This window comes from Centruroides vittatus, unplaced genomic scaffold (genome assembly GCF_030686945.1).
Source record: "Centruroides vittatus isolate TY-2023 unplaced genomic scaffold, ASM3068694v2 scaffold_861, whole genome shotgun sequence".
Classification (NCBI taxonomy): domain Eukaryota; kingdom Metazoa; phylum Arthropoda; class Arachnida; order Scorpiones; family Buthidae; genus Centruroides; species Centruroides vittatus.
This window is the reverse complement of record NW_027122718.1, coordinates 7,686,389-7,704,549: the sequence shown is the minus strand read 5'-3', so window position 1 is coordinate 7,704,549 and position 18,161 is coordinate 7,686,389. Positions and strand designations below refer to the sequence as shown.

General features: G+C 24.4%; 1 protein-coding gene across 2 annotated transcripts in view; it reads right to left on the bottom strand.

The window, feature by feature from the left end:
- LOC136990014 (solute carrier family 12 member 2-like) overlaps positions 1 to 18,161 on the bottom strand; it is a 93,963-nt gene that overhangs the window by 58,943 nt on the left and 16,859 nt on the right. For both annotated transcript variants that reach the window (XM_067288334.1, XM_067288335.1), the window contains exon 2: positions 7,222 to 7,308. In XM_067288334.1, coding sequence (XP_067144435.1) covers positions 7,222 to 7,308 — 87 coding nt within the window. The remainder of the gene's footprint in view (positions 1 to 7,221; positions 7,309 to 18,161) is intronic.

The following is an 18,161-nucleotide window of genomic DNA, read 5'->3' as shown; positions in this document are numbered from 1 at the left end:
CGAAGATATTGTTGCACATTTTGTACCAGCACATGTTGCTGTATGTTTTCAAAAAATATGCTCTTTAATCAGTATGTACAAAATAAGTTATTTACTTAATCACATCACTTTCAATTCCATGGTTACCCTCCAGTTATGTAACGATGTATACAACCAAATCCTATCTTTGCCCTGATTTTTGCCTGGGTCTTCTGGGCAGTGCTGTAACTAGAGCGGTGCCAGCAGTGCCCAGGCACAGGGTGCAGACACTGGGGGGCAGAAATGACCTGGACCAAGCTTTGGGTCATAGTTTTGGGGCATAGTTGCAGAATCTCGCACCGGGCGCATAAAAGGCTAGCTACAGCACTGCTTCTGGGAATTTTCTTGCACCACATGTCCAAGAAAATTCCAATTCATGGAATACTATCATGCCAGATTATTATTGGACAATTCTGAATTATTAATTACTTTTCAGAAGGTGTCAAATTACTGGACATTCTGGATTATTGAGTGCCAAATTAATGAACTTCTACTCAATAATCTCAATATTAACTCAATGTTTTGGAATTAGCAAATTCTGATAACATTAAATGACAACATCCTTGATTACAAGTGGATTCTATTGCAATGGCATAACCAGAAGCTTCAAAAATTTTTGCTGATTTTTATTACAAAATTTATAATAAAAATAATAATTAAAAGTAATAATAAAAAAGCACATGCTTACTTTTTCATAATGCTATTTAAGTATTACGAAAAGTAAGATGTTCTTTTTTTTTTCCATTTTTTTGAAATTCTCTTTAAAGAGCACTAACTCTCCTTGCCCCACTGTTCTACGGTATATCTCATACTTTGGTAGAACAGTGGTTCCTAAAATTTGGCAAAATGAGAAAGAATTAAGTAGTCCCAACCATTATCTTATGTAGGTTTTCTGTTAATATTTTATTTACTATAAAATTTTATCTCTTATAAATATGTCAAACAAACACATAAATTAAATTTGATTGCAAATTTAGTATTTTTAATTTTTATGTACCGGTACATAACATATTTTTTGAAAATTTTCTGTTAATGTTGAAAAAATGCTTTTTTTCAACCATGTAACCACATTATAAAATATTTTTAAATGCTTTTTAAAATATTTTATAAGGTGGTTACATGATTTTTAAAAATGAGTACTAGCCTATAGCATATTTTATGTTTAAATATCATACTTTATTTGCCTTTATTAAATATCTTGTTAATTTATCCTGAAAATAATGTTATGATTGAATTTGAATATAGAAATATTTCTAGAATAATTTGCACATTTCTAAGTTGTAAGATGTTTATAGTCATTATAAGCTATCAAAAATATATTTTTTATATATTAAAATATGTTAATAGAGCAGAATATATATATATATATAGAGCTCTCAATTAAAACTTTAGTTGGAAATAAAAACAACTGTATTTTTTTAAATAATTTTTTATATCATTATGAGAATGTACGCTAGTTTAAGAGGAACATTTTGAGAATGATCTTTTGTAGACAAAATTTACATGATTGCAGCAAAACTCATTGGATCCATCCCAAACCATCTATTTTTAAAAAGATATGAATAGTATTGAAATATATACTTTAACTAAAGTTGTTCAATCAAATAAAAAGCATTGCCAGATATTTTTAAGAATAATTATTTCATTAATATTTTAGATTGAAATGAAATAATTATACTTATGAAAAACGTTCAAATAAATATTAAAATAAATTTATATAAAAATTAGAATTTCGAAGAAATAAGAGAGCAAAACAAAATATATTCAGATGCGAAAAGAATTCTAAATTTTCGATTTTAATTTTGGAATTATATAAAATAAAAATTTACTAAAGAAAAAAATTACATGTTCTAACTTCAAGCTTCTCCAGTAAATTAGTTACGAAAATATGCTGGCTGAAGTGTTAATAAATAAAAAATTTAATGAATGTTGAATATGTGCTAAGAAGAAAAAACTCAATGATTTAAAAAATCTTCAGTTATTTGATTAAGAAATACCAATGATTCTAAAATGAAAAAAATTTTGCAAAGATATAATAGTCTGTATTTTTTCAATGACTAAATGATTTCAAGAAAAATTTGATTAATAATTTAACTAAAATGGATTTTCAACTTTTAACATTTCAATGTAAAACATCTTTGTAATCCAAAAAATTATGGTAGACGGTCTCACAGCAATTCTCGGTTAGAATTATGATTTTATTCTCAAATTGAACTACAGATGCATTTTGGATTGGTATAATATATTCCAACCCCTCCTCAGTGTATTTTCAAGTGTATAAATTGAAAATACACTGAGGAGGGGTTGGAATATATTATACCAATCCAAAATGCATCTGTAGTTCAATTTGAGAATAAAATCATAATTCTAACCGAGAATTGCTGTGAGACCGTCTAACATAATTTTTTGGATTACACAAAGACGTTTTACATTGAAATCTAACATACAGCAATCCAATTGTAATGTGAATTTTTAACATTGTTTAATGTGAAATCAAGTCATTTAAAAAGAAATTGTTTTTTGAAAATAAAAAGTTTAATTCATTTTCATAAAAATTCAATTTTTAATTTGAAAATGATCATATTGATAAGAATTTATCAAATTCAATAAACCATGAATTTTTGACAAATCATATTTATGTAAGAAAATGAGAAAGTTAAGCAAAAATTCTAGACTAGGTTAAAGATTAACTGTAATAATTTGTAACTTATTAAACCTAGATTGTTGAATAGAAATATTTGTGTATCTGAAGTCTCATGAATCTAATAAATATTAAGAGAGACTCCTAAGGTTACTAACTTAAAAGTCTAACTACATATGAAGAAAAACATGAACAATGTAATATTTAAATACATACTATTATAATTAAACTAAAAGAAATAGACTCATATTTTTTGGGATAAATGGTCGTAAGTAATGTTTTGCAAATGATACAGTAATATCTCTTATAGTCATACAATCACAGAAAACTAGCAGATATCCCTAGTATTGCCTTGATGATAAGGACAAATATTAAAATTAAAACCATATTAAAAGTTTGGTTATTTTAGGCCAACTCAAATTAACAGTGCTATGTCAGCAAAATTTTTAAAATACAGAAGATACTATACTCTATAAAATCATCACTAAGAATATGATTCATGACCATTTGGTATCATTGTCATGGGCCTTCATTATGGTTTACTAATATAATGTGTCAAACTTAGATTTAAACAAGTAAATGAAATTAGTTTTTATTGTAGCCTATATTTTCTGTAGGATCCTAGAAAGTAACTCTGAAAAATTTGGTCCAGATTAGTCACAGAGTGTAAAACTGAATAGTGAACTTACAGACATTCTATGTTATATACATACGGTACATACGGATTATTTCTTTACAATTTGATAACAAAGTAGCTAAAATACTGTTTATCTAATATCATTCTGTAATTTTGTAACTGAATTTTTAATCCTATCATTTACTAATAAAAGTTAATATTTGCATAATAAATAAAACTTTGATTAATATCAAGAATATAGATTTAATCTAGAATTTGAAGTTTAATGTGAAAGATATAAAAATATTCATTATATTATATTGTTTTTAAGTCATTTAATAACATCATGTATGGGAAAACTTTGTTACAGAAAATTTTATAGCCACTATTAACAGCAATAAGAAAACTATTCAGATTTTCTGATTTACATTTACCATATTTACTCGTGTATAAGACGAGGTGTTACTTTAAAGATCAAAATAAAGAAAATTAGATTTATTAATACAATTCTAATTTTATTTTGTTTAATAACAAATAAAATATCATCAAATGCATGTAAATGTACGCATTGTCCTGCAAAAATTAATGGCATTTTAATCTTTAAGAAAATCTTGTAAAATCGACAACATAATTTGTTCATGTAAACGAATTCTGATTTCCATCCGTTTTCACGTGGGAATGGATTAAAAATTATATCGGGCTCCTCTGTGATTTCGGAATTTCAATTTGGAATTCAATTTAAAAGCTTTGCTTTTTCTAATGCTATTCATCTTTACTCCTGACAATAAACAAGAACGATTCAAACAACCCAGATAAAATACTTTTGTTTTTAAACACCAGAAGGTGAGAATTCGGTAAAAAATGTAAATACACGGTTCACAAAAATTATTGCAAAAATGCAAAGAATCCTCCACTCGCGCATATAAGATGACCTAGGTTTTTGAAGCAGTGAAAAATGAATAAAAACCTCGTCTTATATGAGAGTAAATACAGTACTTAAAATCATGTAATCCTGGTAGAAATGTAAATTTAAAATAAATAAAATATGAAATGAGAATTTAAAACGCTTAACGTCTCAAATAATGTTAAATGAGCAGATATGCAAATAGGAAACTTTAAAATCTTTGCAGAGTATTCTAATACATTTCAAATAATTCAAAAATTGCTTTTACTGTTTACACTTTGAATCAGAATAATTGATATTTGAGCATTTTCAGACAATTCTAAATAACAAAAATTTTTCTATATTTTCATCAATAAATAGTAAAAATAAACATAGTGATTATTATTATTATTATTAATATAAATATTTACAAGTTTGAAATATATACATAACAAAATTTTATAAACTTATAATTTTTAATCCTATCTAATACTAACTTTAGATTTGATGATTAATTAAGAACTAATGTTACAAAATTACCAGAAAAATCCTTTGTAAAAAAATTCTTAAACATTAACATTTAATTCAATTTAACATTAAATATATACAATCAACTCTACATTTTTATGATAAAATCCTTATTAATTTCAATGTCATTAGGTTCTAAAAAAGTATAATTAATTTGAATTAAAATCTATTTGTTCCTTTTATTGTTATTAAGTTGTATTGTAGTAGATTTAAAAACATGTTTAAAAAATTTTAAGAAACTATTTCATGTTTATGGACTTTTTTATTTTTGCTTTTTCTGCTCTGTGGGTACTAAGAGGGCCTTCTTTCTTTCCTTTACCCATTGCGGGTTTGGCCAAGCTCACAATGAGGATGTTCAGGAGGTGAGGGACAAGGCCCAATGTATCCAGATAGACCACCCATGAAAAACTTTTGGGGTTTTTTTTATTTGTTCAGATTGAATACAGGTAAAAATCCCCAAGAATTTCTCAGTCATCCTATGTTTCTGGATTTATCTCCATAAATATGACTATCAGTTTTTAAAGAAAAGGTTTGCTTTAGCAATAAATGTGTAACTTGTAACTATAACACTTGATTAACTAAATAAATAAACTTTTCTATATATTTTCTATGAGGAATTAATTTATTTCTAACTTTAAACATAATTAACTCTCTCTCATATTAATTCTAAAATTTCTAATAAAATTTTTATTAATTGAAATGAATTATAGTTTTAATTCAGAATATCAGAAATTTAATATCTTAGAATTTGAAATATTTTTATCCAATTAAGTAATTAATCCAATTATTATCTAACTTTTAAGAGAATACTTTATGCCATTGGAATATGCATACAAATGTAAATATCATTTATAATGCTGCATTAATGAAATTGGTACACATTTAGTAATTCTAAATTTAGAAGTAAATTTCACATATTAAAATAAAATGATGAACTGAGAAATGATTAGAAATAACAATTATACAAGCAGAAATGTTTATAAACTCATTAATAAAGTAAATAAACAATGATTAAAGTCAATAATAAGAATAGCACATATAATTAAATGTAATTTATATTCCTTATCTATTTATTTTCATTTATGCTATAAATCATTAAACTGTGAATGTTTTAAGGAAGTTAAACAAACTATGTGTATATTATAAAGCCAGTGAAAGAAGATACAGTAAAACTATTAAAATGTATTTATTTACTTTAATGTATATATTTGTATTTCCTATAAAAACATTTATTGTTTAATATTGCTGGAGCATATTTTATTTATGTATAAAGCAAAGTTTTTTGTTTTGTTTCATATAGTAGACTATAATATCTTCCTTTCTTTAATAAAAAATATTTTTAGTACTGAGAATACCAATGGCATAAACTGCATTTACTATTATGATATAAAGAAAGATATATAACATCACCAGATTGAATTTTCATTTAATATAAAAACACCATTTTATATTATACATCTAAAACCTGGATTATTTACAGATAAAATTTAGTTAATTTTAATTAATTAAATTATGGAATTTAGACTAATGATAGACAGTTATGTTGCCATCTTGTACCTAGATTAATAATTAAAAATTAAGGTTAATGTTACCTATGGTAGCGAACATGGCGGCTCGTCTCTGAAACAGTGGGACGCACGTTCTAACATAACCTAACCTATTCTAATAATTTCGTTGGCAATAATTATGGTAATTTATTAGAATAGGTTAGGTTAGGTTAGGTTAGAACGTGCGTCCCCACTGTTTCAGAGACGAGCCGCCATGTTTGTTACCATAGGTAACATTAACCAATAAAAGGTTAACACTGTCAAAGGTTTTAGTGTGTTCCTGATTTTCAGTATGTATTATGACTAGTCTTTATTTCTTTAAATTTTAAAATATTCTTGTTGTTGAATATATTTAAGAGTATGTATTTAGTTGAATTCACATTTATTACTTAAATGATTTAAGAAATACTTGCAATTAAATTTTGTCAAGATAATCAAAGAAAATAATAAATGGAGATGATAAATACCTAACCTAATTGAAAGGCATTATTTGCCTAAAACTTAATATGTATTTTAATACAACAATTAAAGAGAGAAATGATAAACAACTGCAAAAGTCTATTAGACAGCATTTCAACATTAATAGGCCATATATGGTGCCTCACAAAATAAACTTTAATTATAACTATGTTGCATAATAATAATATAATAAATTACTAACTGGAAAGTCTTCTTTTACGTTATTACAAGTTTAATTATATAATGAAATATCATTTCTAGAATGAAAAGAAATGAATGGAGAGTTATTCATTATAAATTTGCAGATTAAAGTAGTACAGTATTTTAGCAAAGATTAATTAGTTTGTCATATGTAAATGTAATAAACAAGAACATAATTAAAATACATTTTATTTTATGCAATTAGTATTCTAGATGCATTTTATTATACACAGCATATATTTTGGCCAAAAAAACAGGGCATACATAAAGAAAAAGGAAGTTTGCAATTACTGTTATTTGTTATTTAATAAAAATGAATAAATTTTACCAATACTCCTTGGATCCATCCTAATTTTACAACACCTTTTTGAATCACGTCATCATCAGGAGATTTTACTTGTTTGTATGAATAACGCTGGAAGAACAAAATAAAAAATATATATATACATTGCACATAAAAACCTATTAACATAATGTAAAAAATATTGTTAAAAAAATAATTACATTTATATTGATCTGAAAATAAAAGTTTGAATAGATTTTTAATTTCTTAATATAAAAATTTAATGGAATTGAAATTAAAAAATAAGCTAATTAGGTAATGATTTTATTATCTTAAAGCAAATTTCTTTTATTCTCAAATCTATGTTTTATTAAGTACTTACTATAATAATTAACTTAATTACTACATTGTAAATATAAAAAAAAGAGAAATTTTATAAAGTTTAAGTTTTTACATTAATTATTTCATAACTAAAACAAAAACCTTATAACTGTTATAATATGTAATAGAAAGTAATATTTTTATTTATTATTATAATTGGCACAGTATATAATTATTAATATTATGAAACAATTTCACTTACTTATAATGTGCGTTAAGGCCATTGAAACAATAGGTTTTAAATGTAATTTAAATTATAATGATGCTTTTCGTTAATAGCTTATACATATATTAAAAAAAATATAAAATAAAATTATCTGTACGGAATTTTGTATCTTAATACTTTATTTAACAATGTAAAAAATAATTCAAAATCATATTGATAAAATATTGTACTGCTGAAAATGCATCCTGCTTAAAAATTATTTATTTGTTATACAGTATTTCTATCCTAAACTGATCTCAATGGCATACTCTGGATTTAAAGAATATGGATGCTGCTCAAGGCAGATTTGGAGAGATCAAGGCATACTCCCTGTCAATTTTCAGAGAATTTTACTTAATTACCTTAGAGTTACTTTAATTACTTAATCTTAATTAAAGTCATACAATATGCATTAAAGTAACAAAACTGATTGCGTTTCTATCAAGGGAATGCTGTAGCACCGTAAGCAACCCCTGGATATGCCCAACTGATTTGCTTCTTCTTAATTGTTTCATTATTTAATATAACATTGCCATCTACAGCAAGGAGACTCGATTAAATAACTAAACCATATAAATGAAAAAATACTTTCATTAAGTTATTCATTTATTAAAAATCAATAAATCTGTTATAATACTTCAATAAACTTTTATAATTTCATTTTCAACATACATATGCAATACATAATATCAGAAATGACTGATTTAAGCAATTATTTTCAATCATCTTTTTATTTATATGAAGAAGAATATTATTCGGATAATTTAAGATGTTAAAATTACGTCATAAATTGTTTTTAAAACAAAGAAAACTTAGTTATATGTTTTTCATTCTGATTTTGGAGAATTCTAGCTGAAATCTGCTGGAGTATTATGATTATGCAGTTAACATTCAGCAATTAACTCATTCACATATTTTTCTTATGATACATTTATGTCTTAGACTTACACTTCATCTACTACAATTATTGTATGATATTTGTATTTTTAAAATACAGAAATTGATTTTTGCACACAAGTGTTATGCATACTTGAAACTAACTTAAACCCATTTTCATCACACTTTTATACTCCACACAACTCTCAAATTTTCTATAGAATTTATTTATTGTTTATTTTAATAAATGTGTATTATGAATTGTTATATTATATAATAATTACATTAGAAATAAATTAATAACAGTTTAAACAAATAAGTTATCTATTTTAGTGCTTGACTAAAAAAAATTCTATTTTTTTTTTGTTTGAAGCAAAAAAATTACAAATTACAATGAACATATAAATATACAGAACTTTATATAATTATTTCTCAATTATAAATATGATTTATAATATTAAAGATTATGTTAATGTATTTAAATCATAAAAATAAATTAATAGGATTATAAGTTAATGAAATAGAAGTTAATAGATTTTATGTGGAATTTCATATGATAAATTAAACTGAGAGAGAAATTATTTTACAAAATGGAAGCAAAACAAAAGAAAACAAAAAATGGAAATTTACTTTTTTAATTTTTACGTTGGCTAAATATCAGTGTCTTGCATAGCCAATCAATGCAATTATTTTACGATTAAGGGGTTGAGCGTATAGACTACATTATGTAATTTTGGGGCGTGGGTACGTGTGGCGCATTAAGAAGCATTATGGCAGTGGCGCGTTAACCTATGGGCAAAAGAGGCAATTGTCTGGGGGCACCACACTAATCTTTTATCTTTACTTTAACTCATTATTGTAGTAAGAATATCAAAATTGAAATTTTGGCCACGTCTGGAAACCCTAGATTGCCGGTTTGCCCAAGTGTAGGATGTAGGATGCACTGGCACAGCGCAAAGGTCAAGTTAAAAAAACGAACGAGGATACAGAGGGTACCACAAAAATTCCCCTGAACGAAAATGTTTGAAGCCAACACTGCACATAAAGGCCCTTAATTCAAATTTGCCTGGGCCCAATCAAGCTAAATGTACCACTGCCTTATGAGAGAGTGGGTTGGCACTAAAAAAAGTGTAAAAATGGCATTGTGTAATTAATGGATGATCCCATATACAGATTCCTAAAAATCCTCATAATTATTTATACAGTTAAATAAAACTGTAACAAAAACAAATACAATCCACATTGTATTCATGTTTCAAACTATATCTTGTATATGTTGCACAGTACCTGCTACTTATAAGAAAAAGGAAATATGCTACAGAATTTTTAAAATATAGATTTCCATATAAGGAAGTTAATGATAACATCTATCATTTTGTGTAATTTGTAGCAAAGCTTTTGCGGGTTTCAAGGTTTTGAAGACATTTGAAAACAAATCATCTAACGTACAATACATCGAAAAAGCTATATTTTTTGAAAACTTTTGCTTAATTTTGCTTAAACTTTCGAAATCAGCACAAATTAACTCAAAATAGTACTTTTACTAACGTTTTCATCCATTTGCATCAGACATCTTCAGGTATTTGATTTTAATTTGTTCGTTTAATTACATTTCATCAATCATCAATAAATGTTTATATGCAAATTAAACTACAATTCGTTCATATTATCTTTACCCCATTAAATAATTCGAATATGGAGCATATTATATCTGATTTATGTTTAATTATATAAATACATTAAATACATAAAATATCAAGTTTATAATGTATATAAGTGTAAATATGGTTTAATTAATGGTTGATACCAAGTGTAACCATTAATTAAACTTCTAAATATAAATTAATTAGACTTAAACTTTTTAGAAAAATTTAAAAAAAATAAATTTTATCACTTATAATAATATACAATTAACTTTTATAAATATAAACTCTTTGTAGTCATATTTTATTAATGATTGTTACATTAGATGAAAGAGTATTTAAATAATTTAAATAATATTTTCTGACAAATAATCTTCAACCATTAAAAAGTTAATTATAAAATTTGTAAAGATTGATTTAATTAAGCTCATAAATATAATAAAGATTGCTATACTGAATTTAAATAGAAATAAAATGCCAAGAAAAGTTTAATAAGATCACCAAATCTTAATCCTGACTTGAATTAAATTCATAAAATATTATATATGATTAGAATATTTTAGACAAAAAGTTATTTTTAAAAAATTCTTGAAACCTCAGAGCAGTTATCTTCATTAATTAATGTAATATTTTCTGTATAAATGAATAGAAAATATAGAAAATTAAAATTATATACCGGTATATTTAGAACATTCTAATATTAATATCTTAGAAGCGTGTAAAAATTATTTCTAAGTATTTACTAATTAAAAAGTGACAAAAATTATGTAAAAAAAAAAATTTTTTTAAATTAGATAAGAATCTAATATACAGTGTATAGCCTTTTGAATTTAACTTGCATAATTATTTGAAGTAGAACTAAAAAATTAATGTAAAAATTTGACAGTTATAATAAATGTTAAATAATAATGGATTTTTAAAAGTAAGTTTTACTATAAATTTTTTTTTATATTAACAAACTTTAATCATTTATTTTTTAATTATAAAGAATCTGAGAAAAATGAGCATGAATAGATGATGATGTTTTTATCAATTCCCGGTACACAAATAACGTTTCGACAAAGACCCAGAAGGGAGGGTTTTCTTTGAATTGCTATAATCACTAGTTTCTTGGTATTTTCCTCGCCCTTCTTAACTTGCCTAGAGACATATTCTTCTTCCTAGATACTTGTATGGTCCTGTCTAGACCAGACTCACCTAAAGAAGGTTAAAATTCTGAGTGAGTCCGATTTGTTATTCAAAATTCCTGTTAACAGGAGGAGGATATGGGTGAATGCTTTTATCACTTCCCGTCTGCTATTTTCTATATTTATGTCGGATGCTCTATATTTACTTTTATTGTTATGAAAATAAAATTCCAGTAGAGAAATGGAACGAGTATATTATCAATCAATGGTTTATTCTATTTTGATTTATCGCTCCATTAGATAACCATTTCTTGTTATTCATTCATACGTCTAATTTTTTTGAAAATGTAACAAGTATCCCGCTGGTCAGTCGGATTAATAATCGAGGATGATGAATAACCGATGACAAATGGTGTAGGTTGTTGCATTTAATCAAAATTTAATGGGGGAAAAAAAAGAAATGAATCATATACAAAATTCTGTACAAGTTTCGCACCACGTGGAACACACGTGTTTTGTTTTCTTGACGTAACAAAGGTGAAGTCGACGTGATCGAGAGACCAAATCCAGTTCGTTGACAATAATAATCCCTTTCGGGCATAGAAAAATAGTAAGCAGCTATTATCCGGATAGTAAACTAATCACATACTTGAATACACGAAAAAAGAAATGACATAGCTGTGAAAAAAATACTGCTTAAAATTGGAATTTGAGACTAATAAGAAAAAGAATAATAACAATAAAAATCGATAAAAGCTAAATTTTTATATACTTAAATATTTCAAAAATATATTTTTAGAATCTTCATCTTTGTTTTTTTTTAAATTCTAAAAAGTATATTTAGTTTTGCATACTTAAACATGTCTATATATAAACTACATTATCGAAAAAATGTGCTGTGTATATTATTGAGTAAATAAATGAAAAAAAAAGTACTGTATATTCAAAATTGCTTTATAATGTGGTTCCTTTTATTCTAAAAATGTGAGAAATTTCGAATCAACAACATTCAACAAACAAAAACATTTTCATTGTTTGTTTTATTGTTTTATTACAAGCGAAATAATGTAGATTCTTTTTTAAAAGTGAGTTATTTTAGGAAATTTGTTTAATGTTCTAATTAAAATTTTAATATTTAAAAATGCTATATTTAATTTTTAAAATCTAAAAAAAAAAAAATATTTTCGAATGAAAAATCAAACAATAAAAGTAATACAAGTTTCTATTCATTTTTATTTACTTATTTAATCACAGAGTTTACTTTTGTAAAAGAAAAAAAGTACTCGAATATGCATAAATTATAAAGTTTGGAATCCAAAAACGTAAAGGAATGAAGAATTTACGTCTTTATTTGTGCAAAAAATATATACAAATTCTGTAATTAGAATCTAATTTTCAGAATCAAAACAAAAAAAAAAAAAGATATTTTAGAAATATTTTTAAAAAGCAAGTCTTGTAATTAGATAGGATTTGTTTAAAGATGGGAATTCTTGAAAAAGAATTGACAGAAACAAAATTAAATAAAGATTTAAAAAGGAAATTGCATATTTCATTCTGTAATAAATGTAAATCATTACAATGATTTAGTTCTGCTAATAGAAAAAAAAAGGAAAGACGAAACGTATCATTATAATTTTCTTCAGTTTCATCGGCAAGTCTTTTTATTTTATTCGGTTTTTTTCTTTGAATTTTTATAGAAGATAATTACTTAATTTAAAAATGTTTTTTTTTCAGAAAGTGTAAATTCTCGAAGGGCAATTAAAATCGAGCGGTTTCTAAAGAAACACTTTAATAAAACGCAGTAAAAGGCACTTATTTTCAATTGTTTAGTCTTCTTTGATGTAGAGGCGGTGTTATATTAAGATAAATTTAAACTGTTTTTCTTCAATTGAGTCGCAATTTTTATTTAAATTCAATTTATTAGCTTCTCCTATAAATATCAAATGTTGTAACATAAGAGGATAAAAGATGTACAACAATAATAAAAATAGGACAAAACTGGGGGAAAATCTATTAATAAAAATATTAAAATTATGATACAATAAAATATATCAAATAACATGTTTTACATGTCAGAAAAGTAATTTATTTATGTATATAATGAATATTTTATGAGATTATATCTAAAAATTATCTACTATTTTTAATTGAATAACACATTTTAAAATATATGTGGTATGCAAAACTAGACAATAGCAATATAAAGTCAATGTATAGTTATTGAAGGTTATATAAGTAAGTAACAGACTGATAAATGTGAACTTTGACATTTACTTTTTTTTAGAAAGAATATTTTTCTTTCTAAAAAAGATTCATTCTCTGCCATTTAAGAAGAATATGAGCATCATTTTCTTACATTCTTCTTAAGTAGTAGAGAATGATGTTCAAGATTGAACTTAATTTATACAAATTATAATCTCACAGTCAAATTTTTAGTTTAAAGCTATCCAAAGAAGAATAAATCATTCCAAAAAATATAATTATAATAAATTAAAATATTAAAAAATAATTTAAATTTCATTAAATTCTCTATCTTAATATCTAATTTTTTTCTAAAAATAATCTTTAAAAAATATTTAAAAAACCTTATGATTTAAATAAAAATAGAATATAAAAAATATTAGATTACATTTAATTAATTAAATTTTTTTGATACAAAATTAATTTTGAATTTAAGAGAAGGTTAATTATGAAAATTAAAATGATTAAAACCATATTTATATCCTGTTATAATAATTACTATTAATCAATAATTATAATAAGATAATTATTAAAATTAACTGATGAATAATTATAAAGAATAACTTTAATACTAAAATTTATTCTGGAAAAAAAAAGATTTAAAAAGTTTATATTTAAAATTAGCATATTAGGTATCCTGAACATAAAAATTCAAAGCACTTTAAAAAAAATACGTGACTAAAATTAAATAATTGCACTTAATTCCACGTTTGAAAGAAAAGAAAATAATAAATAAAAAAATTAGGCAGGAGTTATTAATTATGCAACCTTCAAAAGGACAATTAAGTTGTTACTGATAAATTATCTTAAAATATGTTCTGTACAATCATTAAGATATTTGTAATTAAAAGAGCATTTTAAACATTAGCATAATTAAAATAGCTGTGAGAAACTTCATCCAATTCTAAAAATGCCTTTAGAACTACTTTAAAAATCATTATAAGAAAATTCTTACAGAGCTATTATGTGTAGAGAAAACAGCTTTTACAAGAAAAAGTACAAGGAAAAAAATAATAAAACTTTGACAATAAATTTTATATTTTTACTATTATATTTTTTATAATATATAACAACGAACTTTTTATAATATATATAAAAAAATATTTTTTATACATTATGTACTTTTTGAATTAATAAAGCATTCATTTGTTCATGCACAATAAAGAAATCACAACTCTTATTTAAAAAATAAAAAATAAAATTTACTGCTCTTATTAGAAAGAACACAATAAATAAAAGCAGTATTTGTAAGGAAAACTTCCATCAGAAAAATAAAAATAAAATAAAAATACAATTTTTATAAAAGAAGAGAAGAATTTTCATAAAATTTTATAATAAAAGCAATGCAATTTTACAAGAAAATAATTTAAAAAGAAACTCAATTTAACTCTCACATTATAAATGCAATTCACAGCTTCATTAAATTATAATCGTTGCAAAGAAAATATGATAAATTTGCTAATATAATTATGAAAAAAATAATCTAATTTATTTTATATTAAGGTATATATATATAATTTTTTTAATATTAATTTATTCTTTAAATACCTTTATTTAATAATGAACTAGTAAAAATTTTAAAATAATGATGTCGTTAAAATAAGAAGAAAAACTTTCAACTGAAAATTCATTTAACCAATTTAAAATCTTTTTTTTTATGTTAATAATATGGCCTCGGAGCGATGCAAACCTTAATGATGTACTGAAATGTGACCAATATTACGTATACAAATGAATGCAAAGTTATTTAATTATGTCGGAAATTACAGTAGACAAAGGTGTAATGGATGTAGAACTTTTTTTTTAAAATTATTACATAAAATCTCTTTGATTCGAGTACATCCATCACCATCTGTTTGCATCCTGTATCTGTGAGGAGCCACTACAGATCGGCGGGATCATCGACCCTTAAAGGTGTGAATAAAAATTGTATATCATACACAACAACCTACATACAATATATACTGTATATATATTATTTAATTTATAAATTTATGCAGATTAATTCTCTATTTTTATGAAATTGTGTAAAAATCCCTTGGGAATAAATAATACTGTTTATTACGTATAAGATTCTGTAGATTAATATATATAAACTTTATATTTTTATGCAGATAAATTATTTACCTCATTTTATGTATTTTTATTCTTTAAAAATATGATAAAAACTAAAAATATTAGAGAATAAACAAATAAAAAAAAAATGTTTTTTAAAGAGAATTTCAAGTTTAATTTATTAATAAATTTAAAACGTTTTCTAGAAGCGAATGACTTTTAAACATGATTCAGCGTGAAATTATGCATTGGTGCATAATTTAAGACTATACAAGAGTAATTGCTCTTAAATATGTATTGTCTGAATTCGTAACGCTATTACAATTCAATTTGTCACTTGGAATAAAATTTGTTTCCAAGCTTATATTTCGATATAATGCAATCCAATACAATTATAAATAATTAAATTTAAATAAAATAAACATTTAATTAGTAAAAAAAAAGGTTTATTTTATTGCTTAATTAGTAGATATAACGCTTCGTGAAATACGCAGACACGTTGAATGGCACATTTATTTCTGTTCCTGACTTTTTACGAAGGTTAAAGTTGTAATTACGGAAAATTCTTAAGAAAACAAGCTTTAGATTTTTTTTTATACTTAACAAAACATTCAACTCAATTCGAAAAACGAAAATTAAGCTTAAATAAGCATTTTTAAGTTGTGTTGCTAGAGATAGAAACGATTGAAAATTCTCGATATTACAAAGAGTTTAAGGAATATGTTACGGTAAAAAAACTGTATAAATCATAATTTTAATATAGTGAAAAACAGCTTAAAACGTAATTAAACGTGTTATGTTATAGTATAAACTTTGCAATTCATTACAGCTATTTATAAATTACATAAAAACGAATGTCAACAGCAGCTATAGTCAGACGAAAGGGTCGACAGGAAAGAAATTCGGTGTAAATATTTTCTAAGAAATGTTTAAAACTAAAAAGAAACTCAATTTGTTTTCTATAATAATATCGATTTCTTTATATATATATATATATTATTTAAGTGCAATTAATTATTATAAACGCCAGAGAGTAATGTGACTTTTAATTCTGTCACGTATAACTTAATCAAGGACATAGAAAACGTTGATTTAAATTCATTGTATGGCACGCATGGAACATTTTAGTCACGGAAATTCGACTAAAATTACAGAATTTTATTCGAGACTTGTTAATATTTATATTGAAGAGGTGGATCCAGTTTTGATAAAAATAGAAACAACTTGTATTCTTTGAAATTTATATAAGAAGATAAGTAATTGGATTTTTTTTAAAGGTCTTATCAGCATTGTGTAAGGTGTATGGTGTTCAGGAAACTCAATATAGCACCCCACACGTTACAACTTTTCAAATAAACGTTTTAGAATTGAAATTTGTATTAATAAATTAATTATTTAATTTTATTTCTATTCAATTTTTAAGAAAATTACACGACTTTTAAGGTCAGGTGCGAAATATCAATAGAAAAGTAGGTCAAAAAAAGTACAAAGGGCGTATCTTCATAATTTTATTTAAAGATACTTTTAGATTTCAAACTCTAAATTTAGAATATATTTAGAAATATCGACTGAAATATTTTTTTATGATTTATAAACTATAATTTTCTTAGGAACTGAAAATAGAAACAACCGAAATAATTATTAGATTATGAACGATGGTGCTATTTTTATTGATTTACTATAGAATTCCAATGAAAGAAAATAGATAATTGGCATTAATCGGTTTCATTATTTTTTTTCGAGATTTATCGATATGTTAAATATAGCTAAGCAATATAATGTATGAATGAAACTATAACAAACTATGGAATAGATTAATTAGGTGTACTGTACGGTATTAAATTAGTACATCAGATAGTAGAAAAATTCCTTTAAAGGTCAATCAATAAATCTTTATTGATCTAAAAATACTAGCGAAAGGATAACATGGATTATACCTCTTTCAGTAGCTCTTAAAGGACAAAATACAAAAAAATACAGAACAAAGTAATACAATGAGATACAATTTTGTAAGTAAAAAAAAGCAGACTTTCTTATTTAGGTAAAAAAATAAAGTGTATTAAATAGTTCTATTTAATCATATTATTGTTAAAATGTCGGTGTTTCAATGGTATGGGCAAAAAGGGCAATTGCCTGGGTCCTCCGCTAACAGGGTGACCCAAACCAATCTTTTATAAAAAATATTTTTCTAAAACAATTCCCCGGAAAAAAAATTTCTGAACTCCATTGTACATGAGCCCTCCCCCCCATTAAAATTTACCTTGGCCCCATAACGCTACAACGGTTTAAACTTCATTTTAAGGCTCGTCTTTTAAGTTTTCAAATCTACGAGTTCTGTTTTAGTGTTGTTTCATACCTTTATACTTTCGTTATTTACATCTGATACATCGATATTAAATAAATACAATATACGATTTAAAAACTTAAATGTTATTAGATATTACTTCGAAGTAAAAG